The sequence below is a fragment of the Equus quagga genome, chromosome 18 (genome assembly GCF_021613505.1).
Source record: "Equus quagga isolate Etosha38 chromosome 18, UCLA_HA_Equagga_1.0, whole genome shotgun sequence".
Classification (NCBI taxonomy): domain Eukaryota; kingdom Metazoa; phylum Chordata; class Mammalia; order Perissodactyla; family Equidae; genus Equus; species Equus quagga.
Window position 1 is genome coordinate 5,714,843 of NC_060284.1, and position 27,909 is coordinate 5,742,751.

Genomic DNA, 27,909 nt, shown 5'->3' on the forward strand with positions numbered 1-27,909 from the left:
GACATCTGAGCAGTCTCCGTGCTGGAAGCGTTTGCTTGCCCTAGGTGCTGTGGTGACGCGCTTTTGGTCCTCCTTCTGTCTTGGGGCTGTTCATTCTTAATTTTGTCTGTTTTCATCTTCCTGTTATACTTCCACAGTTTCTCATCTTAGGTTCTCCTCCTTTTCATTTTCTAGATTTTGATGAGATTTAGGCTTTAATCTTAGCATAATGGAAATTATGATGAAACCTAAATGGCTTTTTTAAAAAGGAATGACTTTTGTTTTTATGAAAACAATTTATGCTCGTTATAATACATTTTCAAGCATCATAGAAAAATATAAAGAAGGAAAGAAAAGTCCCAAATCCTACCACCAAGAAATAAGCAGTATTCACATTTGGTGAGCACTGTTTTAGACATCCCTTTTCAAAAATTAAATTATAGCTAACATCCATTGAGACTTACTTATGCCAGGATTTTTTTAAAGTGCTTTAAATCCTTACAGCCCCATGTGGTTGGGTTTTTATCCCATTTCACAGATGAGGCAGAGAGAAGGAAGTAACTTGCCCAAGGTCATACAGGTAGTAAGTGGTGGCGGTGCTGTTCAAACAGAGAGCGTGGAATTTGGTAAGCTCCAGCTAAGTCACACTGGATCTGAAAGGGGCATAGAGGTGGTACCCCTCTGTTGAGTTTGCTTAAGTTGCTTAGGCTGTAAGTGTTTCCCAAGAACAAAAGCACGCAAGTCGTAGCACCCTGCTTCACCTCTCCGCTCCAGTATTTTGGCTCTAAGTGTGAGTTATTTGTTCAGTGATATGTTTTAACGCAAACTATCAAGTTTTGGCATTTTATTATTAACATTATATTTTACTAATTTAGTATATGAAAATGATGATCAGCTCCTGTGGGACCCTAAGCACTTAGCAGAAGATAAAGTGATTGTGTTTCTCAAGGATGCGTCTAGAAGAACGGGTGATGAGAAAGGTGTAGAAGCAATTCCTGAAGGATCTCACATAAAAGACAATGAACAGGTACATGAATAAGAAATAACTAGTGTAATTTTCCCAAAATAAATTAACCATATAATTTATAAATGTAAATGCTTTCACATTCAGTGTTATTGTTCTAGCCACAAAATTCCAGTAATGTCATCAACAGGGAATATGAGACGTTAATCAACGCAAGATCCCATTGTTGACACACTCACTCCATTGATAGAGTTTCAGCTCAAATAAACAAACGAAAATCTTGGTATTTCATTTTGCCTGTATATGTTTTTTGTTAGGCTTTGAGGTTCCTTTGGATATTCCTGAGGGTCTGTGGACATCATCAAGTTGGGAATATACATCTGGGATAATGATATAATGCACATGGTCGACCAGTGCCTACCACAAACCTAATAACAGCATTATATTTTTTTACCTTTTTGCATCAATGTTTTTCTTTTCTGATTTGTTTTAAATTATCTTAGCATAGGAACCCCAAAATCCCAAAAAGGAAGGATTTGTGATTTTTATAAAATGATTTGTTTTTATTTCTAAATTCCTGGGATACTGTGGCTGCCAAGTTATTCTACATATTTAGAGGCAGTTAATTATCAGGATTGAATTAATGTTTGTTTTTCCTTCGTGTTCTCTTTCATTCACTAGAATTATTTGTCCTCTAGACAGAATGAAAACACACACTGGATTCTGGAAAAGCATTTAGTCTCTTAAGAACTTGTAGCCTTGAACTGTTCATGGTTCTGATCACATATTGAGGCCTTTTATTTTTCTAGGCATTATATGAATTGGTTAAATGCAATTTTGACACAGAAGAAGCATTGAGAAGATTAAGATTTAATGTAAAAGCAGCTAGAGGTAAGCATAAATATTAAATTTTTATTTGTTTTCATGATAGAGCAGAAATTTAAAACTTAAGCTCTTCAGTTTTAACTAGGTATATCCTAAGTTTAATAATACTGATCTTTTTGATTTCAGTAAACAGGTCCTTAACAGCAAATAACACATTATAACTTGTTAAATAACTTGTGTATTACACAAGTATTATACACATGGGGAATGGGATTAAGACTGTCCCTTCCTTCTTTATGGGAAAATAAGGCCAATTAAGTAAAAATACACAATGCCTTTCAATTCTAAGGCATTTTAATAAATATTTTCTTCTTTGATCTTGGTGTAGTAGCCCTATGAGCTAAGTAATGTGAAAGATGTTATTTTCATGTTAAAGTTGATGAGACTGACATCTCTGAACTGCAGTAGCTTAGCTGAGGCAAACGTAACTCATAAACATGAAGCCATAACTAAAATCCAAGTTTTTGGTGTTTTTTAACTCTAAACTGGCTCCTACCCTGCTTCACTGAGAGCACTGTTGATACATCATTATGTAACAAATGGAAGATACATATTCATTCAGCAACATTGGGAGGCCCACTAAGTTCTGAGGGCGTTGCTGGAAATAGCATCTCTGCCTCACGGTGCTCAGAGCCTGGGAAGGGAAGCTGAAAAATAGAAGTCCTGAGTTCCTCCAAGGAGGATGAGAGGTGGCCATTCAGACTTACTGCAGTGGGACTCAACCTAGTGGGGGAAAGGGTGAGGATGTTTGGGAAGCTTCTAGAACAAAGTGATATTTTTGCTGGGATGGAAAAGGGGGTGAGGTGGGAGGTAGGAAATAATGCTAGGCAAAGGGAGCAGCGTGCACAAAGTCTAAAGAAAGAACAGAGCAAGTTTAAGGAATTGAAAGGTGGCCAGTCTAGTTGGATCACAAAGAATAGAAGAGAAAATGGCCGAAGTTGAAGTTAGAAAGTTACTGACCAAATCATCCAAAATTTTATTAAATAAGGAGTTTTCATCACTTTACCTTTTTGTAGCCATCAATAATAGAGGTCAGGAGTAAAATACTTCCTTCATTGTTACCAGAAAGTTACACTTTTATTTGCAGCTTTGTTTGTTATATGGAACATTTGGGAGAATATTGCTTAACAGTTTTTCCCTCCATTTTGTCAGAGGAATTGTCTGTTTGGACAGAGGAAGAGTGTAGAAATTTTGAACAAGGGCTCAAAGCCTATGGAAAGGATTTTCATTTGATTCAGGCTAATAAAGTAAGTAATGATATTTGTTCTTTTACTATAAGAAATTTAACAACTCTGATCATCTTATATCTTAGTTATTTTCTGATAGTAAAGGTTCTATGATGAATATTTTAATATATTCCTATTTAGGGAATTCTTATAAAAAGCGTGTCTAGACTTCCTGCCATACATTTGCCAGGTGACTGTTGGCAGTGTGTGATATTGGAAGCCTTAAGAATTAGACTCATTTACAAATATGTTCCTCAGCTTCCAGGTGGGACGTGTGTGTGCAGTGTAACTATTTAAAGCTGTTTTCCACATACTTGTGACAGATTTTTTTAAGGAGCCTCTTGAAAATAATTTTGAAACTTTAAAGCTTTTTTTTTTTTGAGGAAGATTAGCCCTGAGGTAACATCTGCTGCCAATCCTCCTCTTTTCCCTAAGGAAGACTGACCCTGAGCTAACATCTCTGCCCGTCTTCCTCTATTTTATGTGTTACACATGCCACGGCATGGCTTGGTGAGCACCCACACCCACACCTGGGGCCCGAACCAGCAGAGCACGCGAACTTAATTGCTGTGCCACCGGGCCGGCCCCCCTTAAAGCATTTTTAACGTGACGTTGTTTATAATTAAAATATTTTTTAAATTTGCTTAAGTCCTGATCTAAAATCAGATACTTAATATTTAATTTGGTTTTAATTAAGATTCAGTTTTCCAGAAGAATACATATCTGAATAAGTCAGCTTTCTTATACATTATTATAATTTTATAATTTGAAAATTTTATTTAACATCATTTATCACTCCATATGGATAATATCAATCATACAATGTCAGTATGTACCCAAAAGGACTTCATAATTACTTGCAGATTTATATTTAGGTTTAATTCTTTTAAAAACGGAAATCAGGTAAGATTTTTAATGGTAACTACACAAATATAGAGAATAGAAGAATGTTTTGTTCTTATAGGAAATTAGAACAGGCAAAATTAAAATCTCAGAGTTAAAGTGTAGGAAATTAAGTAATTTCTAGGCTTATAACTATCACTGTTTTAGTGAATATAAATGACAAGGAGCTTGGCTTTACACATTTCCATAAAGATAGCATCTGAGTTTTGTGTGATGGCTTCTTTGAGATGTTGTTGAAAAGTATCTGGGCTTGCTTACGTCTGAGGCTCTAAATAGCTGGTCACCACATCCTCCTTTTTTATACCTCTGGATGTGGTTGGAGGTGTCCACTTGATTGTTTCAATACTTATTTAACAGGATCTATTTTGTGTTCTATAAATAAAATAGTTGTTTACAAATCCTCTGAGTTCATTTTTCTTAGTTCCGTTGTGCGTTAACTATTTTACTCTTGATTATCTTATTTTATTTTGGTATTTGACATCAGACATAACTAATAGAGAAATTTTGAGTCTTAGCATTAGTATCAGAAATCTATCTGTACCCCTTAATGTTGCATCCAGATCATCTGATAACCTCCAAAAAGTGAATACTGTATGAAAGGAGTACATTATGCTAGTGACTGGCCATGTATGTTCCTGATTGTTTAAAAAAAAAAATAGGGGCCAGCCAAGTGGCATAGCAGTTAAGTTCACACACTCCGCTTTAGTGGCCCGGGGTTTGCTGGTTCGGATCCCAGGCATGGACCTACACATTGCTCATGAAGCTGTGCTGTGGTAGGCGTCCCACATATAAAATGGAGGAAGATGGGCATGGATGTTAGCTCAGGGCCAGTCTTCCTCAGCAAAAAGAGGAGGATTGGCAGTGGATGTTAGCTCAGGGCTGATCTTCCTCAAAAAAAAAAAAATAATAATAATGGATTGTTTCATGATTGAAAGGGATGACATTTTGGATAAGAGTTTTCTAGCATTCCTGCTTGAATTCAAACACTTTTGACCAAACCATGCTGGATTACCTTTGGAGGGGACCCCTTCAGTGATAAGCTGATGTAACTAGCAGCAGCAGCAACCTCCCAGAAATCCCCGTTTTTAAGAAATACAAACTTTCTAGGTGACTTGGAACTACTAGCCAAAAATGTGTTGATGTCACATAGAAAATAAGACCTTGATTTCTTTATAAATATCTGGGAAAGTGATATTTTGGTGTTACAGAAGTCAGCTGACCTGCACGTAATACACTAGTTGTCCTAGTGAACAAAGGGAGGACGGTGATTCTTTACGAGGCAGAGTAGTCGTCCAGTGAAGTCGTTGACTTTGTCTTCACACCTAGAATTGAATTTTGGATCTTATTCATAAGTTCTATTATGGAGGCTTATTTTATTGAGGATTTTTCATAATGTTGAATTTGCATGCCTTAAAATGTCTTTACAGTTTTTGTTTTCAGTAAAGTACGGTTGACTTGGCTTGTATCTATCTAGAACTAAGACTCTGAAGGAGGCAAAAAAGAACTTGAGAAGATGATTTTTTTTTTTTAAAGCCCTAGAGCAACATGGGCCAACGTTATAAAGTACAAGCAGAGGGGAAGAAACAAAAACCTGTTTCAGGTGACAGTAAGGATGTCCGCAAGTTGATCTTAGGATACTTGCTTCAAGATCAGAAATTTATGGGTTAAAGCAGTATCATCTTGCATCCCAAACACTCACGCCAGATACCTTTTCTCCTTTTAAACTCCCAGTAGTTTATTCTATACATCAGCCCTACCAGCTCTGCAAGATAAGTAGTGAAAAGGGGGATTTTTGTCAGCGTTAGTTGCCAGTCCCATAGGTGTTGAACATTATGAAAGGGGAAACATTCAGTTACACAAATAGGTATAGCACCGTAAGCCAGTGGAATAACTTAGTCAACAAAGCATTAGCATTATTATAATAGCTCTTAACTCGCTGTGGAATATTCTCAGCCTTTCTAGAAAGTAAATTAATAGTCTGGATCACCACTGCGACTAGTAAGAGAATCTTTACATGGAAATTTAAATGTAGACTCCATAGGTGCTCTGTGAGTAGAAGTATTTGTAAACTATGTATAGTATTATTTTAACTCAAATACTACTTCCAAACATTTTCAATAGACAAGTATTTATTTTTGTAGTAAAGATGATAACCTTTTAAAAAACATAATGCTAAATATCTGAAGACTGAATGAATACATTGCCAATGTATTATTTCTCTTAATGGGGGTTTAAAAAGAATAGTTTTTAACGCAGCTGCTGCAGTGTTTTATTTTATACATAGTATTATATATTATTACTTAAGGACCAGCTAAATTTATTTTCCAACTTCAGATATTTTTCATGAAATAACTCCTTTAAAGAGATGATTCTTAAAAACTATTTTGTTTCTTACAGGTTCGAACAAGGTCAGTTGGTGAATGTGTAGCATTCTATTATATGTGGAAAAAATCTGAACGTTACGATTTCTTTGCTCAGCAAACACGATTTGGAAAAAAGAAATATAATCTTCATCCTGGTGTCACGTGAGTTTTATCTTTTCTTTTGAGTCATTTTGTTGTTAAGTTTTTCTAAATTTCTCGAGAAAATTGTAATTTTTAGAATCTTCATTTTTTAATAGGATAGGAGTTCACATTGGTTTAGATATATCCGTTTATTGATATATCTTCTTGGGTCATTTAGACTTTTCAGTGTCTTAGAAAACACTGTAAACTACAGTTCATCCTATTTGAGACAAGTGTATCAAAGTAGATGTTAGAATGTAAATTTTCAGTAGTTTTCCTGAGAGAAAAGGGATCAGAATAGCTGTGTAAGCATGCTTTTGTTAACTTCTGTTCCATTCAGTATAAGCACATACAGTTTTAATCTGGAAACACTGCGAGAGCAGTGAGAATTGGAAAGGGAGACTGTCTTTCCTAAAACTGTACAGTCGTATGCCTAATAGAGGCCCTTCAAAGAGGAAGGAAAATTAAAATTTTTTTAATCCAATTTACTTTTGATCCTGAGAATCAAAATAAGATTTGGGTATAGATGATATAAAAGGGAAAAGACATAGGGATATAATAAATCAAGGTCAAATTGCCTTTTCTTTTTTGTTACAAAGTTTCTTACAGAGGAAAGCATATGTGCATGGTGACTTCTCTTTTCCTAGATTTCCCGAAACCTTTCCTCTAACAGAAATAATGTTTAGTAATTAGTAATGCAACTGTAGCTTACTCCCAGGGTTAACAGTATGGGTTGTTAGTATATGCACTCTTTATGCAAAATGCCTTCTGTCTGTTGCGGTCCCTGCACACATTCTCTTATCCTCATTCAGTCTAGCTTGGAATGAAACACTGTCCCCACTGCCACTAGTAATTTGTTACTTAACTACATAGAGCATTGAACCCTTTGTCTCACATAAGTTCTAAAATACTGATGAATTGTTATAGTAGAATTAACTTTACTATACTGTCCTTGATTATTCCCTGTTTATGGAATAAAAATAATTCACAGTTGTGACTTCATTTGGCCAAGTGTGCACCAGTAAAGTTCTGGAGGCTGGCCCAACAGCTGCCTTTGAAAGATGTGTTTACATGCATATTTGATTATGCTTTTCAAACTAGGGTCCTCGGCTGGCCTGTTTCTTGGTCATGTTCATTTGCAGGTATCTCTGTTCGTCACTTCCCTGGAGGATCAAACACTAAAATCCAAATCAAAACTATCTAAAAGGAAATAAATGGATATGATTGCCCCTGGAAATCATGGGACATTGGACTTTGTGCCTCATCCCCCTTTATTCAAAGCTTGTGATGGCTAGTGTGCAATTTCATATATGACAGTATTCCTAATTTTATATAATTGCTTAAGCATGTTATCAATTTATAGTTACATTTTTTTCTGGATTATTTATTCATAGTGGTGAGGCATAATGTAGAACTAGATATAGCTATCTAGTCTTCAGAGTATATCTTAAAATAGTCACAGTTTTCAAGCTATTCTATAGGGAAAAGCAATAGTAACATCTTTCATTTTTTTCACCCATTTCAGAAATAATGTTCACACACGAACTACAGGCAATCTGTCGTCATCAGCAGTAAGAACATAGGAGTTGCCATGCTGGTCAGACCCATGGTTCATCCAGTTTTCTCTTTCAGAAAGCATCACCAAGGGAAGTGGTGTGGGCTGGCTTAGTTGGTCCTCTGTGACGTCAAGCTCGACAGGTTAGGTAGGGATGTGCCGCCAAACATTTTAGTTTCTCTAATATTCTCTTCTTAGCCTCTGAACATTTTTGAAGATACTTCAATCTGTAACTTTGATTCCTCTTAAGGTTAAGGATTCTGTAGGTAGGGTAGCCATAGTTAACAGTAGTCCCATAGCTTCTCTTTTTTTCAGGCCGTCAGAGTTAACAGTGGCCCCTAGTGTGATGGTATGAGGTGACCAGATGTGTTTACCCCACGGCAAGAATACAGTGGTTTCGGAGGCTTTAGTCCTGGGCCGCTGGGTCTTTCCTAAAGGCTTTTTAGCTGAGAGAACTGTAACCTTTCACTCACACGCACAGTTTTGGCTGTGTTGCATATCCTATAAGAAGCTGTGGCCAGACCGTACGTTTTTCCCAGATGAGCAGAAATTGTGATTTTCTGTACACACGAGATATTTTTTTGCTTTGCTTCCAGGACCTTCTCTTTCTGTTAATAGTTGCACTTTAAGTGACTGCACAAAACATTAATGCCTGCAGACAAAAGTTTGAATGAAGTTTTTCATCTTCCTTTTTTAGTCAAAATCCATAGTTAGAGTGCATTATCCTGAAAGTTATTTGCTCATTTGTCTGCTACATCGTTACCTTCTGTCTGTTCACCAGAATGAAGCACACTTGCCACTTCTCTGCCTGCAAACAGCCTCTGAAAGATCCTACTACAGACTCTGTTCACTGCCTGGAAGAATTAGTAGCCATATGCAAATCGCAAATTTCACTGTAACAGTCTAGCAAATAATTTTTTTAAAAAAGTAAACATTAACTTAGCGTAACTCCAGTTATCTGAACATTGCTCCAAACTCCTGTATGGTCTACCTGACTCTTCTCCTTCCTTAAGTATTCTGGATGCCATTAATCTTTAAGAAATAATAGTAATTCTTTCGCAGTATCATTGCTATATTCAAGAAACTTGAAGTAATTTTGATATCTAGTCAACTCTAGCTTCCTTTGCTTGGCTGTTCATGTCCTCCATTGTCCATTCCCACCATACCAAATGTGTCTCCAACAGTCCTTGCTCGTGCATCATCTGTTCCTATTAGCCTTAGCTTCTCAAGTCCCTTAGGCACTCATCATGCTCGTTGCTGCTTCTGTGTGCTTCAGACCTGTTACATAATTGTTCTGTAAAGATGATGGATGGCATAAAGCTGAAGAGGTTGTAAAGAGCGTCACGTTCAATTCCTTCCATTGACAGATGAGGAGAATAAGACCTAGAATGTTAACTTGATGAGCTTGTGGTCTTCCATGGTTCTTTGACATGTGTTTGTGTTGTACCTCAGACTTTGGAAGCTTCCTGCATTCGAGTCCCATGGCCCTGTATCTCTTATATCCCTAGAACGCAGGGGACGGTGGAATCCTGTAGTTGGAGATGATAAGCACAGTTGATAGTCTGTGTACACTGTTACTACAGACTTTTAGTCAAGTCTTGAGCCCTTCCACTGTTTCCTCTTACCCACGTTCTTGTTTACCCTGTTCACAAAATTCAGAAATATTCCTCTTAATATTTCTATTATAATTATTCTGGGCGAATTTTAAAATAAATAATGTACTTAAGTTTTTATTGAGCTGCTTCTACTCCATGCCATGCACAACTTGGGTATCGGTGGTGCAGGGATAAATGCCTGCCTTCGGGGAATTACTGCATGCAGGCTTCAGCAGACTTTTTCTCTAAAGAGCTAGAGAGTAAAATACTTGAAGCTTTGCAGGCCTTAAGTTCTCTTGCAATTGCTTAGCTCTGCTGTTGTACAAAAGCTGTTACAGACACTATGTGAATGAATGGGTGTGACCATGTTCCAGTAAAATATTATTCACGAAAACAAGTGGCCGAGCCCACAGTCTGTAGTTTGCTCACCTTCATTCTACTGACTTAATAGCACTTTCTAGCTTACAAGACACTTTCCTACACTTAGGTTATACAACAGCCTGTGTGGTAGAAAGGTCAGGTATTGCATGCATCTTATAGGTACAGGCACTAAACCTCAGAGAGAGAAGTATTTCTTTAGCCCAGATCTTCTAACCCCTACCCAGTGTCAGTCACCACAAGCGTCTTTCCCTGTCGGACAGTTCAGGAGTGACTCAGAGAAGAAGTGAGCTCACCTCTAATGGTATACGCCCAGGAACTTAGTCTCTTGGAGCTCAGGTGTAGCAGAAAGGTAATAAAGAAGGTATTCAGGAAGGTCAGAGAGTGGTTCATTGTTAGGCCCTGTTTGTCTCTGAGGTGTTGCCACAGCCTTCAGATAGTCGTTAGGAGCTTGAAGATCCCAGTCTGTGGCTGTTCAGAAATTCTTTGTACGGCTTCTGATCGACGTCATACCACTCGCTTCGTTTATAAATCCTCTGATTTTAGCTGGGTCCCTCTGAGCACTTGCCTACAGTTTTAAAAGTTTTAAAACTTCATATAGTTGTCTAAAATTTGCTAGTTTACAGCCCTTATCCTTTTTCCCTACAAACATGTAACCAAGGGAGCTTTCCATTTAAATGTTCAAATCCTGGTGTGATAGATGAGGCACTGGAATGAATGTAAGTGAAAATGAGGATATGTTTGTTAATAAAACCTCCTAAATTGAACCTTAATTTTAATTTTCAGCTGTTTTTAATATAAGTAAATAATTGTTTTATTATTTTACTTAATTTTAAGGGATTACATGGATCGCCTTCTGGATGAAAGTGAAAGTGCGGCTTCGAGCCGCGCCCCGTCCCCTCCACCCACGGCCTCCAGCAGCAGTAACAGCCAGTCCGAGAAGGAAGACGGTGCTGGGAGCGCCAGCGCTCAGAACGGTGAGCAGCCCCAGGCGCACTTGTACTTCTTCCTGCTGAGGCGCACTTTGCTGTCAGGAGCCTGGGAAATTCAGTTTTGTTTCTGTTAAACTTCCAAAGCAGAAGTTAAAGTAATAATTGTAAATACCAGATGACAAACATAGTATCAGCATACATAGATACTGACACACAGAGAATAGAAACTATTTGGAAAGAATCCTATTGACATCACTAGAAAGTATCTTAAGTTTAATAAAGTCTGTTATCAACGTGTCATTTAAGAAATTTATTCTTTTTAAGTAACATCTGTTTTCTTATCCAGTTGGGATGCCTGGACGTAAGTATTCTTGTTAACTCTTAGACTGAAACTCCAGCCATTTCACATCAGAAATACACAGATATTTATGAAATACTTTGAGAGCTTAATAACACTTGGTCAGGCAAGTGCTTTCAGCATATAGATGAAAAGAAGATAGCACAAGCACTGCTTTGAATATTTTTCTCACTGATAGCATAATGACCTTGAAGGATGAGGAAAGATAACACAGGCATTAGCCTGTGCACTAATATTCTACAGAAATGCTTCTATTTTTATCTCCATGCAAGGTGGAAGCAAAAAGCATACTGATAAGTTTGCTTCAGATAATGTTCTTGTTTAAAATACACAATGGACCACAGATCACTGTGCTGATCAGTAAGACCTTGTCAGAGAATTATTTTGATTTCTACTTTTATTAAAATGGTCTTCCTAAGTAAGACAGTTGCCAAGCAGAAAGTAGTAAGCCCTCATTCCTCCCTAGGACACTTGTGGCCTAAAGCTCTGCCCACCTGCGTGCTGATGTGCCAGCCTTCGGGCAGGGCCAGTGGAGAGCTCACCTGCCCTGACAGAAGGTGGCAGAGGAACACTGACAGGTTTGACCTTTGTTCTTGCCAAAGGTCTCACACTGGCACTGCCAAGTGAATAGGCTTTGTTCATTTGATGACCCTCCAAACTTCGCCCCTAAAAACAAAGCAAACAAACAGAAATTAGGGCCCAGCAGCCATTTCCTGATCCAGACAGGTTCACTGCCATGATGTCTAACGGCAGCCACCTCCATTCTAAAGTAGAGTAAGCAGCTGAGACTCTGACCTTGGGACTAGCGGTGGAAGCCCAGGAAGGCAGACTGTTGGTACCTCTTCTGTCTTTTCTCGTTTGCTCATAACACCAAATAAATCATTTTCCTTTTTTTCTTTTTGAACCGTTTGATGAGAACATGCAGTTAGTCTAGGAGAGTGTTGTAAGTTACCTATAAATTACTCAGTAGCCCAGAAGCCATTCAAATCAGGTACCTACAATCAAGATTCGCAGGTTTTTCAAAGAAAGGAAGGAACTTTCCAACTCAACTTTGTTTTATAAGGGTCTTTCTTTCATTAGTGTCTTGAAATCTTTTTTTTTTTTTTTCTTAAAGATTGGCACCTGGGCTAACAACTGTTGCCAATCTTTTCTTTTCTTTCTTTTTTTTTTTCTGCTTTATCTCCCCAAACCCCCTGTGTACACAGTTGTATATCTTAGTTGCAGGTCCTTCTAGTTGTGGGATGTGGGACGCTGCCTCAACGTGGCCTGACAAGCGGTGCCACGTCCGCGCCCAGGATCCGAACCCTGGGCCGCCGCAGCGGAGCGTGCAAACTTAACCACTCGGCCACGGAGCTGGCCCCAGTGTCTTGAAATCTTATTTTGACCTAATCACAGTGTCACCTAGCTCTTTGGGGTTCCTACAACAGAATCATTCCTTCAGTGTCATCGGATGCATCATCCCCGTGTGCATTTGTGTTTTGAGTGTTGGGGAGTATAGAATATTTTCGAGTTGGAGAATATAGAATATTTTCTTTCACCAAAATGTAGTATTTGAGGTTCATCCTTTATACTGAATATTTTTCAGATAATTAAATTTTATCTCCAGTGGTGCATTCTATATTTTACATTAAGTATCCCCAAAATTTCTACTCCCTTTTGCAACTGTAACATGACCTTTTTATTGTTACTTGCTTTTATTAGAATAATTATGCTCTTTCTTTTCTCGCCTATTACAGAGGAATTTGTTTTTACTTTTAGCATTTTCAAGTGTATGCTTGGACTGTTCAAGCATTAATTTTTTAACAGTATGACAGGTTATTTAAATCCATTTAGATACAGCATATGATCTTTACCCTTAAAGCACAATACGTATAGATTTACATTAAGAATAAAGAAGTCCATGCTGCCCGTGGCCGAGTGGTTAAAGTTCCGCATGCTCCACTTCGGCGGCCCAGCTTCACGGGTTTGGATCCTGGGTGCAGACCTACACCACTCATCAGGCACTCTGTGTAGGCATCCCACACACAAAATAGAGGAAGACTGGCAACAGATGTTCCTTCAGGGTGAATCTGCCCCACCAGAAAAATACCAAACAGACAAAAGAATACGAAAGTCATGTCATACTGATTTTATATGGCAGTAGAAAACTCAAGCTTCTAAAGAAAATATATTTCTTTTTTTACATGGTTTTTAAAAACTTTTTGGTAAATCTGAATAATCAATGTGCATATCGTTGCTATTTAATTCAGCTTATTTAGCCTACCAGATCCAATGCCTGTTTGTTGTCACACAATACCAGCACGCTTTGAATATTCACCAAATCCTGTTCTGAATTCTTTACATTTGTTAACTTATTTAATCTTCACAACAACCCTGTGAGGTAAACCTGTGATTGTCCTTTTTGTATATCTGATGAAACTGAGGTACAGAGAGTGTAAGTAACTTGCCTAAGGTCACACAGATACTAAGTAAATAGAGCCAGGTTTCAGACATACGTTTACACAGATCTGATACCTTCCTTTCTTGATGAAAAGCTGTTTTATAATAGTTTACACATTTAACTTTTTAGTATTATCAGTTTCATTTATGTTTCTTCCAACTTAGGGGTGTCATCTAATGGACCCGGTGAAATATTAAACAAAGAAGAAGTAAAAGTTGAAGGGTTGCACATTAACGGACCAACAGGTGGAAATAAGAAACCACTTCATGCAGATATGGATACTAATGGCTATGAAACAGATAACCTTACCACTGACCCAAAACTTGCCCATGTGACTGCAAGAAATGAAAATGATTTTGATGAAAAAAGTGAGAGACCTGCCAAAAGGCGAAGGGTAAACAGCAATGGAAAAGAAAGTCCAGGTTCTTCTGAATTTCTCCAAGAAGCCATCTCACAGGGAAAATTTGAAGAACTTGAAAACACAGATGACTAAATTTTAGACTCATTTTACTTTCTTTGAAGTAAATTCTGGCGTGACTTAAATTTTCAGGGTTGATGGGTTACCTTAAAAAGTTGATTTCCTTGAAGCAGTTGGTAAAAATTTGAAAATTTGAATTGAGTCCTAACTTTAGTAAATAAGATTTCATAATTCTGCCTTTTGCAGATTTTTTACTTTAAAACTGTAAAGACCCTTTTAAGAATATAATAAATAGTTTAGTAAATTTGAATGGACTAAAGATTTATCTGTACCTTCTCATTGATGTATTAATCCTAAAATTTCACTACAAGGTACTCTGTGCTTAGTTCAATGGCAGGGAAGAAAAAATCAAGTTCAATTTTCTGCTTAAACAACTTTCTGAGTTTCTTGAAATGTCTTTTATAACAGACATTTTTCTCTCCATACAAATTGAGTATCATAATTAAGGAAACCCTTATGAATCCTGAAAGTTATGCTAGCATGATTTTTTTATATATAGAAGTTTTAAAAATAAACCAAGTCAGGTTTGTGTATGTAAAATTGTTGACATCAATGATGTCTTTCCATATTCTTATCTGGGCTTAAGAAATACATTCTGTATTTTTCCAGATTCTTTGTAGCCTTTGAAAGATTTTTACAGTACATATGTCTTGACTGAGCTGTCCTTTCTTAATACAAAAGCTTGTATAATTTTCTTAACTTGTACAGTTGGTAAACTTTTATGAGAGGAATTGATATTCTGAGTCTGTCAGCTTTCATTTTATTTTGCTAAGGTTTTTAATGACTTTTTAAGTGTGTGTGTAGTAATTAAGTCATGTTTCTTATCCGGGTGGTAAAAGCATTCATAAAGGATTGTGAAAATTTGTTTTTCAAATTTCTACTTAAGGACAAATAGTTTGAGAATTCTGAAATTCAGCGTGATACTTAGATTACATAGTTTGTTTCGCATTTGCTATAATTTTCAAAATTATTTTTGAAGCAAGATAAAAGTTTAATGTTGGCTTAAGTGCTTAAATGTATCGTGCTGACCAGAATCCTGTCCAGTTATTTTTATATGCATTAAAAAACCTCCCATTTTTGCATTAAATAGGGGAACCAGTCAAGTGATATTTAGAAATTGGCACACACAAGGAGTTGGCAGGCAAGAATATTGATTTTATGAGGAAAAGGTGAAGTCAGAAAAGGTTTTCGACTTTTCCAGTTAGAGTCCAGTCCTTCAGGTTTGATGGTGTACATCCAGATGAGCAGCAGACATGTGAAGCCATCGCTCTGTGTGAGTACCCACAGGATCGTCCATTCGCAAAGCCTCGCAAGAGTGCCGTCTTATTTTTAGTGCAAAATTCTTGTTAAAAAATGTAGTTTTATACAGCTGATAGACCAACCTATATCCAAACTTTTGTAAAAGATTATTAACTATTCTTGTTTTTATCACACAGGCATACCCCAAATGCTTCTACTAAGTCATTTTTAGCCATCAGTTCAGGAGCCGATGCCTTTTTAATAAGTGTTCTGTGGTCTTGATTTACTGGCTCAGCTGGCTGACGCAATTGAGCAGAGGTTTGCACTGAGCAGTTCTGGTTTAGGCCTTAGCCCCATGAAGTATTATTAATATGTTCAGACGGCTTCCCTCCACCAATGTGAACAGCGTTCTTCCCCCCAACAGTGTTAAAAGCCACTTTCCAACACTTGACTTCATATAATGTACATTCACTGTTGTTACAAACATATCCAAGTAAATCAAAGTTTTGGGTGGACGTGCTGAGAAGCGTGAATTTTTGGTTGTTTTTGTTTTGTTTTACCTGGAACATGAATTTCTCCAGAATGGCAGCTTTAGCAGATGGCCACAGTGCATTTTCTAAATCGGATTCTGTAAAATGAATCCAGAGTATTGCAGCTCTTTGTCAGACGATCTGCAGAAATGTTGCAAACAAATAGTGATGCTGTACTTTTTAAGTTGCAACATTGGAGATGCCATTTTCACCTTTTTTTAAAAGATGTATTTTGTTTGCAGGTTTGTGAAGTTCTTGCAAACTGATATTACAGGAACAATTTTAGTAAATTCTCAGGCATGTTTGCAAATATGGCACACGTATACATATTAGGAAATTTTTTCTTGATCTTTTTAAGGAAAGACATTCCACTATTATAATGCATAATTGCTCAGCTTTTCGTAAAGAAATATTTAATTGTATTTTGTGTTTATACAGGTATTTCACACAGTACTTTGTTCTTCATAATGCAGCCACTATAACTTGATAAGTCATTGCACTACTTTCAGATTTTTACTAATATCATGAATTTGTTTAAGATTTAATACATTTCATAACTCTTGAACTCTTGACAAATTGCATTGGGAAAAGAAGCCTTGTTAATAGTTACTTAGCCTTCTCCACCCCAAACCGCCCCCCTCCCCCAGCAAAGCACTATCATTTTCATTTGGAATGGTGTTCTGTTTTATGATGTGTTTTCAAATAGAGTTCAGAATCTGCAACTCAGTTCAACACAAATCTGTTGAGCGTTAAAATGTATTTGAAGTAATATTTAAATAGGCATTTAAAATTATGAATTACATGTTTTTAAATTTATGCATAGTAATTTTGCACTGTAAAATAATTCCCTTCTCCCATTCCCTGTCTGCCATTCTGAATATGCTTATTAAAATATTTTTTTAAACATGATTTGCCTATGTAATGTTGCGTGAATGATTTTCGTTAGCTTGATTAGCTAGGTTTCGTTTCAGTTTGTATGATGCGCATTGTTTACAATGCAAATATATACCATCTCTGTTCCTTCTGCTCCTAGAAGTAGTGTTTCAGGGGCTCCTAATCCTTCTTACCTCATCTTGGGTGATGTCCTTTTTTTTGAGGAAGATTAGCCCTGAGCTAACATCTGCCACCAGTCCTCTTTTTTGCTGAGGAAGATTGGCCCTGAGCTAACAACATCGGTGCCCATCTTCCTCTACTTTATATGTGGGATGCCTGCCACAGCATGGCTTGATGAGCAGTGCGTAGGTCTGTGCCTGGGCTCCAAAACCTGCGAATCCCAGGCCTCCAAAGCAGAGCACGTGAACTTAACCACTACGCCACCCACCCAGCCCCTTGGCATGTCTTTTTGTCTTTGTTTTTCTGCAGAGAAATCCTTGGTCTGTGGACCTCTCTTCACCTGTTTCTCTTCCCCTGAACTATATAATTAAAAATATTTTGGTCCCTCCTTTTGCCCTGCAGCTCATATCACATAATATTTTGCAAAAACTTTGTCACAATATTTGCTTTGCTCTCAGTGGAAAATTAAGAGTGGGCACTTTGAATAAGTGAGGGTTGGTGCATTTCCATAGGCACGGTGTGTGCAGGTGACCCCAGGCGTGTGTAACTGGCTCAGTATCACCACTGAATACCAAGTCAGAAATAAAGGTTTTCCCAGCTATAATCCATATTCACAAAAAATGCCACTGTGGAAAACCATATAATATTTACAGGGAGGAACGAGGAACTTCCAAATTCTAACTTTTTATTCTGTCTCTAAATTGACATGTTCTTTATCACATGATTCTACTGATTCTTTATCATAAAATCCATTCTGCTCTTTAATAATTGTTTACCCTTTGCAGAATCTTAAAGGGTCATCCACCCCAAGTTATGGTCTGATTGTATGTATTTAAATATCTGAATTAGCCTCTTGATCTTCTATCAGTTTTTTATAACCTCATTTATTATGTACCCTTAGTATTGTACTGGTATCTTTTTAAATTTTTATTAAGATTATGATAGTTCACAACCTTGTGAAATTTCAGTTGTACATTATTGTTTGTCAGTCGTGTTGCAGGTGCACCACTTCACCCTTTGTGCCCACTCCCCACCCCGCCTTTCCCCTGGTAGCCACTAATCTGTTCTTTGTCCACATGTTTAACTTCCACCTATGAGTGGAGTCATACAGGGACTGTCTTTCTCTATCTGACTTATTTCACTTAACATAATTCCCTCAAGGTCCATCCATGTTGTTGTGAATGGGACAATTTTACCCTTTTTTATGGCTGAGTAGTATTCCATTGTATATATATACCACATCTTTATCCAATCATCAGTTGGTGGGCACTGAGGTTGCTTCCACATTTTGGCGATTGTAAATAATGCTGCAATCAACACAGGGGTGCATGGGACTTTTGGAATTGCTGATTTCAAGCTCTTTGGATGGATACCCAGTAGTGGGATGGCTGGGTCATATGGTATTTCTATTTTTAAATTTTTTGAGGAATCTCCATACTGTTTTCCCTAGTGGCTGCACCAGTTTGCATTCCCATCAGCAGTGTATGAGGGTTCCTTTTTCTCCACAACCTCTCCAACATTTGTTACTTTTTGTTTTGGTTGTTTTTGCTGTTCTAACAGGTGTAAGGTGATATCTTAGTGTAGTTTTGATTTGCATTTCCCTGATGATCAGTGATGATGAGCATCTTTTCATGTGCCTATTGGCCATCCATATATCTTCTTTGGAGAAATGTCTGTTCATGTCTCCTGCCTATTTTTTGATTGGGTTGTTTGATTTTTTTTGTTGTTGAGTTGTGTGAGTTCTTATGGAGATTAACACTTTGTCGGATATAGGACTTGCAAATATTTTTGCCTAATTAGTGGTGGGGGTTTTTTTTGTTTTAATCCTGTTTTCCCTTGCCTTGAAGAAGCTCTTTAGTCTGATGAAGTCCCATTTGTTTATTCTTTCGTTTCCCTTGTCTGAGAAGACGTGGTGTCCGAAAAGATCCTTTTGATTCTGATGTCAAAGAGTGTACTGCCTATATTTTCTTCTAGAAGCCTTATGGTTTCAGGTCTTACTTTTAGGTCTTTGATCCATTTTGAGTTTATTTTTGTGAATGGTGGAAAAGAATGGTCAATTTTCATTCTTTTACATGTGGCTTTCCAGTTTTCCCAGCACCATTTGTTGAAAAGACTTTCTTTTCTCCATTGTGTGCCCTCAGCTCCTTTGTGGAAGATTAGCTGGTCACAGATGTGTGGTTTTAATTCTGGGCTTTCAATTCTGTCCCATTGATCGTGCACCTGTTTTTGTACCTGTGCTGGTATCTTTTGACATCTGTATGCACATGGAGTTTTTCCTTTCCCAAACATGATTCTTTTTTATCTTAGCTTGTTTTTATACTAGCTCCTATGTCTTATTTAGGATGTATAACATACTCAAAATGTCATTTTGCTTGCTCTGAGTAAGAAGTAAATTTGAACGCACTGTTACAGGCTACCTATTCTGGGAAGAACATTGAAGAGGTGCCATATAAACTGGAGCTCAACTCTCATTAAACTTTGTCCAAATTGATAGTAAAGGTTTCATCACATTTAAATGTCAGTGGTGACAAGTTTTCATCATGTTTCCATCTACCTTATTATCCAGCAAATATTCGGGCCTGTACTTGACAGCTGCTGTGCTTGGCTTGTGCTCCAGCATGTGGCGTGTCCTCAAGAAGGCGTTAGCAGGTGAGTGCTATCTGCGGTGGAAGTGTCTGCTGAGGGCAGAGGGAAAGAGTTCATTAGACTCTGCCGTAGAATTCTAGCTAAGTAAGATTCTCCTCCAACTTAGTATTTGTTAGAAATTAAGCAACATGAGGGGCCGGCCTGGTGGCGCAGTGGTTAAGTTCACACGTTCTGCTTCGGCAGCCTGGGGTTCGCCACTACGGATCCCGGGTGCGGACGTGGCATCACTCATCAAGCCATGCAGTGGCAGGCGTCCCACATATAAAGTAGAGGAAGATGGGCACGGATGTTAGCTCAGGGCCAGGCTTCCTCAGCAAAAGAGAAGGATTGGCAGTAGTTAGCTCAGGGCTAATCTTCCTCAAAAAAAAAAAAAATTAAGCAACATGAAATACATATACGATTCCCTAGGGAAGACCATTTCTTTTTTAACATTGACTGCAGGGCTGGGTATAACAACAGCTGTGACTTAGTCAAGACTCGCCCCTGTCTCTGGTCATCCGCTGCCCTAAGGTGTGGAGGCCCCTGGCTTCCGGAGGCCTGGGGAGGTGAGGCCTTGTGCAGGTTTGACCGGGTGTAAAACAAACTCACTCTTTGGTCTTATCATCATTGTTAACAGGAGTGTCTCTGCACACCACTTGGAACGTGTCTGTAGAGTGAATTCAGGGAGTTCTAAAATGTTTTTGCTCTTTTCTCCCTGAAAGAAGATGGACTTTGCATTAATATGAAGATTCTTTAAAGAGAAAAAGAGATCTGGACCCTGAATTATGGGTGATTTCTTTCAAAACTGAAAGAGATCAAGCAGAGAACGGCAACAGACTAACCTGAGCCACTTTAAATTCCGGACCAGAAAATCTAAGATTTAGGGAAAGAGCCAGCTCCAAAGAGGGACTTTCCAATCCCTGAGTCTCCTTGTCTCGGGAGTGAACACGAGAAGTCAGTTCTGGTTAGGGGCTAGTGCTGGTGCCGGTCCTTGTGAGTATGAACACTCCCTAATGCCCTCTGAACATGTGTTTGTAGGTGGTGGACATCGAGTTGGACAGCTGGTGGCGCTGAGCTGCCAAACGTCTTGAACTGGGAGCTCCGCGCACTGCTTTGCCGCTGGTCTCCACTAGGCTGCTGTTTGCATTTGCCTCCAGTGTTTAGGAGACGGGCGTTTGTATTTAAAAAAACACTATCAACGCAACTGGGGCTATGTCTACACATTTCCTCAGTGGCTAGCACCGAGCCAAACAGAATCAAACAGCTAAGGATCATGGCGGATGAGAGCTGGGTCAGAGGCCTTCAAGTGAAGAGTAGGACGCCACCAGTTTTGTTAAAAAGAGATTTCATGTATATGTATGGTTGGGAAAAATGAGGGCCACATGCCCAAAACAGCAGTTACTTCCAAGTGGCAGAATTAGCAGTGGGAGACTCCCTTATTACAGACTCAAGGCTTCTATGTAGTGCTTGTCACAGGGGCTAGCCTGGCTTCGAGCAATTATTTCCCCTTCTGATCATAAGCCGCGAGAGAGGAAGGTCCACGTCTGTCGTCTTTGCCAGCGTTTCCCCGGATCCAAGCAAGCGCCTCTCGTCTTACCGGTGACGCCATTTGTTCATTGAACACGAGCTTACTTTCCAACGGCTTATCACTTGTCCGCTCTCCTTTTAAGAGGGCCAGGCCTAAATGGCTCCCCTCGCGGGGGGCCGCCCTACTCTCTATTTCCCTGTGCCTTTGGGTGAATGCTGAGTTGCACTTGGTACCACTGTCTTCCTTTGCACTGAAGGTGCGTTTTCATCCGGGCACTCCGTCTGGTAGAGGCTGCCTGGCTTTGAGCTCTGACCGCGGGAGTTTTGAACCCTTTCCTTCCTCCACAGGTCTCTGGGTAAATTATGGAAACAGGGTCTCCCGATACTTTTGTGTCATCCTGCACCTAGCCACTCCCTCAGGCCTCTTGATTTTGGGGGCAGATGAGGGGAAGAGAAGAAACATTTAACATGGACGTCAGTGACCACACGGCTAGCCTGAGTCACGCTCTGGGTCCCACAGAGGACCCAAGTCGGTTTGTGTGGCTTGAATACAGGCAGTATCACAGTCCTTTTATTTCCCTCTTTAGTTGAATCTGAGGAGAGATTAGTAAGTTTCCTGTTGAACAGTCAACTCATCATCTATATTACAAACTTAAGAATGCTTCTGAAGCGGCGTCATTTTGTACCCGTGCAGCGTTTACAGGGTCTAGCCTGTGGGCCAACAGGGAAAGCAGGGGACTTCGTCTGATGCTTGGAGCCACATTAATGTTTTTTATTGGTACTTCCTTCTAAATGCTCCGCTTCAGAACAAACACCCCGGAGCCCCCGGGCCCAGGTGTGCCTTTCCTCATCTCTGACAGCACCTCACACCGGAGTGCCATTTCAACCCAGGGATAGTCAGAATCGTCCCGTCACACACTTAGAGCCCTTAACATCAGGCCACCTCTTTCCATCCCACTCACCCGAACTCAGACGTACTCGAAGATCGCGCCTCTTGATCTGGCCATTACTTTGTAATCTCATGCTAAACAGCCCCCCAAACGGCCCACCTGTAAAGTAAGGGGACCTACTGTGCCAGCATCACAGGGCTGCAGATTTCAGATCGCGCGCAGGAGGCTCTGTCACCTCCAGGGAGGACTAGTTGCAGACCCGGGAGCGCTACAGCTCTAGAGTCCCTTAGCCGAAGTCCTTGTGACCAGAAGTTTTCGGATTTTAGAAAAATATTTTTTAAAACATCCACAGCAGGATCTAGAACCTGTGGGTAAAACCCTTATGTCCACAATTAAATGTGTTCACGTTGACACAAATTTCAGGTCAGATAGCGCTGTCAAATGAGTATGGCAACAAACTCAAGACAAGCATTGTCAGAGCACCGTGGACTTCAGAACTGCGGGCTTGCAGTGGCCTTGCAGTTTTCCCAGGCGCTGATTCCAATTTCCTTTCCCTTGTGATGTAACTGCCAGAGAGGCCTGGAAACGGGGAGCCAAAGCTAAACCAGCAGGTGTGCTTCCATGCAGAGGTGACTGACAGAACCACAGAACCCCAGACATGGGGCTTCTGCAGAGCCAACAAGAAGCCTGAGAGGGAAGCGATGCGGGGGCGCCTGCCGGAGCCACATGTGGCCCTGCTGGGGACTCGCCCTCAGGCCCTCCTTTCACGGAAGGGGAAACCTAAGGCCCACAATGGAAACGGGACTTGTCCGAAGTTCAACCACCTTAGACTGAGCTGCCCAGACAAGGTCAGATCCCTCCGTCCTCTTCCTTCACCGGCACTTCCTCGCTGACAGTTATGTACCCAACGCTGGGGCCATGGCCTCAACCCTGGGCCGACTAGGCTGTGGCCAGCGGAGTGAAGCAGCCAGCGTTAGCCGCCCTGCACCCCGTCACTGGGGTCAGGCGGGTGGCTCCCCTAAGGCAGCAGCTCCTTTTGATTCATCTGGCTGGACAGTTGGGGAAGAGACATTCCGTCAACGGGCACCTACGCTGGCCCCAGAGGAAGGCCATCAGGCAGCGAAAACAAGCCTGCTGCAAATAACATCGTGCACCATTACTGAGTGACTCCGCGACGGGCGCTGTGTAAACGCTCGTGAGGAGCCTGTCCTCGCAGCACAGTTTCCCCAGTCTACAAACGGGAAACCCGAGCCGCCCTGAGCAGCTCAAAGATGCACTTTCCCATGGCCTGGATTTTGTTCCCCTCTCTCGATGAGATCTCTGTGTTCAGGAAGACGTGTGCTGCAGGGTAGAAAGCAGATGTTAACTGCGAACAGCTTACTCTCCTAGCCTTTTCCCCACAAGTCCGAGTTCTGGAAAGGAGAAAGGCCCCCAAACTGGAAAAAAGATGCTCAGCAGGCTCTGAGAATAGCTGGAAAGCGAGTCTCATCTTCCAGCAAGACGTTGGAGGGACGGCTGCCTGGGGTGGGAGGCGGGCTGGACCCTCTCTACCACTGCGCCCAGGTTGGAGCATGTGGGCCACCTGCCTTCAAAGGACTTGCAGTCAGTCACTGAGGAGTCCAGCAGTGACCGCAAGGACTGCAGAAGGTCTCCCCTCTAGCTCCCAGGCCCCAGGCAAGTCCCCTGACTCTTGTGTGACCTCAGAAAAGGGCTGGTTGAATTTCCCTGCTGGGTGGCAAGATGGACACTCATCTCATTTGATTTAAAAGAAGTAACTTGACATTTCTTCCACGCTGAAACAGCACACGGGACTGCTTGTTCCACGCTGCTCCCAGACTCAGAGCAGAGGGAAGCCTTAGGGAAGGCGCGTTCATATTCTGTAAAGCAAAGACTGTCTCCCAACTACCGCTGTCCAACAACCGACCTCCTGTGCCTGTTTCCTCTCCTCAAAATAAGGATAATAAAGGGCCAGCCCTGTGGCATGGTGGTGAAGTTTGGCTCACTCCGCTTCAGTGGCCCGGGTTCACAGGTTCAGATCCTGGGTGCAGACCTACACCACTCATTAGCCATGCTGTGGCGGCGACCCACATATAAAGTAGAGGAAGACTGGCACAAATGTTAGCTCAGGGCTAATCTTCCTCAGCAAAATAAATAAATAAGGTAGTAATAGGACTTGAAGGATTTTTTAGAGGATTAAAATATGTCAGGATATAAACTGCTAAGAAAAAATGCCTAACCTAGCATGTAGCAAACACCCAGTAAATTTATTTTTATTGTGGTCTAGCAGGTACTCTGTTCCACGGCTACACTTCAAATACTACCTTTTAGGAAAACACTAGGAAACCTAGTACACCTTAGAAATGTTCATGTTTGTTTTCTTGAAGTTCTGATGGTCTCCTGGAGGCATTAGATTTTGGCAAAAATATTCACCACAGCTTTATCAACAAAAAACAGAAACGGATTTCATTATCACCTGTTAATCCTACCTCCTAAAATAACTCAACCCCCGTTTCTCTTCCCAACCACACTTCAGGACCCCGTTGCCTCTCACCTGGACTGTACAACAGCCTTCCCCAGCGATGCGCCTGCCTGGAGAGCTGTGCCATCCTGGGGCCCAGCTGACAGCATCCGCACGGCAGCCTCAGCGATGCTGTTATGGGACAAATCTGATTGACAGCAGTTCCTTGATTCAGGGACACTGGGGGGCGGTGGGTAAACCCGGCTGGCAGGTTTTGTGCTGTTTTGAGTGCCTTTAAGCTGGCAGGTGCCACAGCCCTCCTACTCACTGTTGTATGCACTGACTGCCTTTGTTCAGATGCTCTTTTCACCTGCCCAGCCACTGTAAGATTTGCATTTGCCACCCCCTTTCCGAAAGTAAACAATCCAAATACTACCGCTGGCAGGGTCTTTCTAAAATGAAGATGAGGCCATCTTTCTGCCTTGCTACCCTCAAAATACGCAGCGATTAATCAGCTACTCTTTGTCTAGGTGTTTTTGTTCAGGAACTATCTATTGTACCTACAATGTGCCCAGCACTGTTCTAGGTGCCAGGGACACTGCGAGGAACACAACAGACCACCATCTCTGCCTTCAGAAAGCTTATTAAGTGTGATGAGAGGAGACAGCGCGGTGGAGATGAGCCCGGGAGGGGACAGGGAGTGTGGTGGGGCCATTTCAGACAGGCTGGTAGGGCCAGCCCACAGCGGGGAGGGAAGGCGCACTCCAGACAAGCAGATGGCGGCCCTGGAACGCTGGCGGCCTGTCCCCTCCCCTATCTTCTCAGTTGAATCCGAGCTGTCCTTCAAGAATAAGCTCAAATGCCATTTCTCCAAGGAAATCTTTGCCATCACTCCCAGGTAGAATGACATTCTTCCTCCCATCCACTCTTACATATGGCCCCGAGTTTCATGATTCTGTCATCATTTGTAGATATGGTCCTTAAAAATATTTACTAAAAAAAATGAAGTGCCTGGAGGACAAGCAGACATGATGAGGCAGCCTTGATGAAACTCTCCTGCTGGGTTCTCACGATACAGAGAGTTACCCAGAATACTTCAGAAAGAAAGGTTTTAGAATCAAAGTCCAGAATTAATCATCAGCTGAGGGAAGTTGGACTAACCCCTTAGCCTTGCTTAAGCCACCACTTGTGCAACAGCAAAGTGCTGAAATAGGAGGTGGGGTGATGAAGGCCCAACTCGGTGACAGCACAGAGTAGGCCCTCAGTAAATTATACTGCTCTTACTTCTCAGAAAGCACACGGCTTTCCATCATTTATCGCCAATGGCAGCCACTGCCACAAGAGGGCGCCACTGGCACAGCTGGAAAGGCACAGCTACCCGGGATTCCCAGACCCAGCCAGGTGCCAGCTCATGCCTAGGCTTTAAACGCACATTCACCAGACACACAGCGGTGATGCGCTTGGTACCACCGAGTCTATTACAAGCCGACCAGGAAGAACGAGAACCTGGTATGGTAGAGAGCACAGGTCTTTTCAGTCAGATGGATCAGGTCTGAATGAGGGTTCCACAATCACACTGGACGGCTGTCCCTCACTGAGCTTCATCGGTGAAACACGGCTGTGCCAGGCCTCTGCTGGAGGCTGGGTGCTGGCCCCTGCGAGCTTAGTCCAGCCTGACGTATGGAAGAACAAACAGATGTGATGAGAGCTGCAGAGAAGAAACCCTGGGGCTGCCTGGGAACACACAAAGGCCCAGCTCTGCGGCGGGGCCTCAGCAGCCCCTTGGGTGGCGGTCCCCAATGCTGCAGCCCTGAGCCGTGGGGAAGCCCAGTGAGACGATAAACCAGCAAAAGCTCAATCAAAGAGCAGAGATCTCACCGATTAGAAGGAAAAAATCAAACTTGAAGACTATTTTTCAGTCTCTTCAACAAATGGTGCTGGGCAAAATGGATGTTCACATGCAGAGAGTGGAGCTGGACCCTTCCCATACACCATACACAGAAACTAACCAAAGGCGGATCCAAGACCTAAGTGTAAGAGCTAAAATTATAAACCTCTCAGAAGAAAACACAGCGGAAAAGCTTCATGACAACGGATTTCGCAATTATCTCTTGGATATGACACCAAAAGCATAGTAAACAAAAGTAAAAATAAACCACACTATGTCAAAATTTAAAACTTCATCAAAGGACACAGTCAACAAGAATGAAAAGCCAGACTATAGGATGGGAGAAAATATTGACGAATAATATATTTGATATTTCTCCAAAGGACTGTCTATGAAAAGATGCTCAACATCACTCATCATTAGGAAAATACAAATCAAAACCCACAGTGAGCTATCGCCTCACCCCCACTAGCATGGCTACCACCAATAAAACAGAAAATAACAAATGCTGGCAAGGATGTGGAGGAACTGGAAGCCTTGTGCCCTGCTGGTGAGAATGTAAAATGGTGCAGCCATGATGGAGAATAGTATTAAAAACAATTAAAAAAAGAATTGCCATATGACCTAGCAATTCCAAAAGTACTGAAAGCCTATTTGTAAACCTATTACTCTGGATTTGCCTCTCCACCCCAAGATTTATGTTAAAACCTTAATCCCCAATGGGATGGTAGTTGGAGATGGGGCCTTTGGGAGGTCATCAGGTCATGAGGATGGAGCCCTCATGACAGTGTTAGTGCCCTCACAAGAAGATGCGAGACAGCTTGCTGCCTCTGCTCTCCACCATGTGAGAATATGAGAAGATGGACATCTGCAACTCGGCAAGTGGCCTCTCACCTGACGCCAGATCTGCTGGCACCTTGATCCCAGACATCCCAGCCTCTAGAACTGTGAGAAATTAACGTTTGCTGTTTAAGCCACTCAGTCTACAGTAATTTGTTACAGCCCGAACTGACTGAGACACCCACATTTAGCAGCATTAGTCACAACAGCCAAACAGTGGAAGGAACCCAAGCGCCCATCAAGGATGGATGGATGGAGCTCCAGCCTCCCAGCACCTCCATGTGTTCAGCAGCCCGGAGGCTATCCAATCCTCCACATTCAGCAATTTTTACGGAGGCCTCATCCTGTTGACAGGAGTGATTAAATCACTGGCCCTTTGTGACGGATTTAACCCCTAGCCCGCTGCCCCTCCACCAGGTGGTGGTGGGAGAGGGGAAGTGAAAATTCCAACACAAATCACAGGGTTGGTTCCCCTGGCAACCAGCTCCCATCCTTAGGGGCTTTCCAAAAGTCACCTTATTAACATAAACTCAAGTGTGGTTGAAAGAGGCTTGTTATGAATAACAAAGGACACCCACGTCACCTTTATGGCTCTGGAGCTATTTCAAGAACTTGGAACAAAACTAAATATTATACCAAAAGATGTTATAATAGCTCAAATA

General features: G+C 41.0%; 1 protein-coding gene across 2 annotated transcripts in view; it reads left to right on the plus strand.

The window, feature by feature from the left end:
* The window catches only part of MIER1 (MIER1 transcriptional regulator), a 59,303-nt gene extending 42,428 nt beyond the window's left edge, over positions 1 to 16,875 (plus strand). For both annotated transcript variants that reach the window (XM_046645243.1, XM_046645245.1), the window contains 6 exons: positions 855 to 1,006; positions 1,753 to 1,834; positions 2,981 to 3,075; positions 6,355 to 6,482; positions 10,827 to 10,966; positions 13,884 to 16,875. In XM_046645243.1, the coding sequence (XP_046501199.1) occupies positions 855 to 1,006; positions 1,753 to 1,834; positions 2,981 to 3,075; positions 6,355 to 6,482; positions 10,827 to 10,966; positions 13,884 to 14,212 (926 nt within the window). In that variant the 3' untranslated portion in view covers positions 14,213 to 16,875. The remainder of the gene's footprint in view (positions 1 to 854; positions 1,007 to 1,752; positions 1,835 to 2,980; positions 3,076 to 6,354; positions 6,483 to 10,826; positions 10,967 to 13,883) is intronic.
* Positions 16,876 to 27,909: the final 11,034 nt, after the last annotated feature.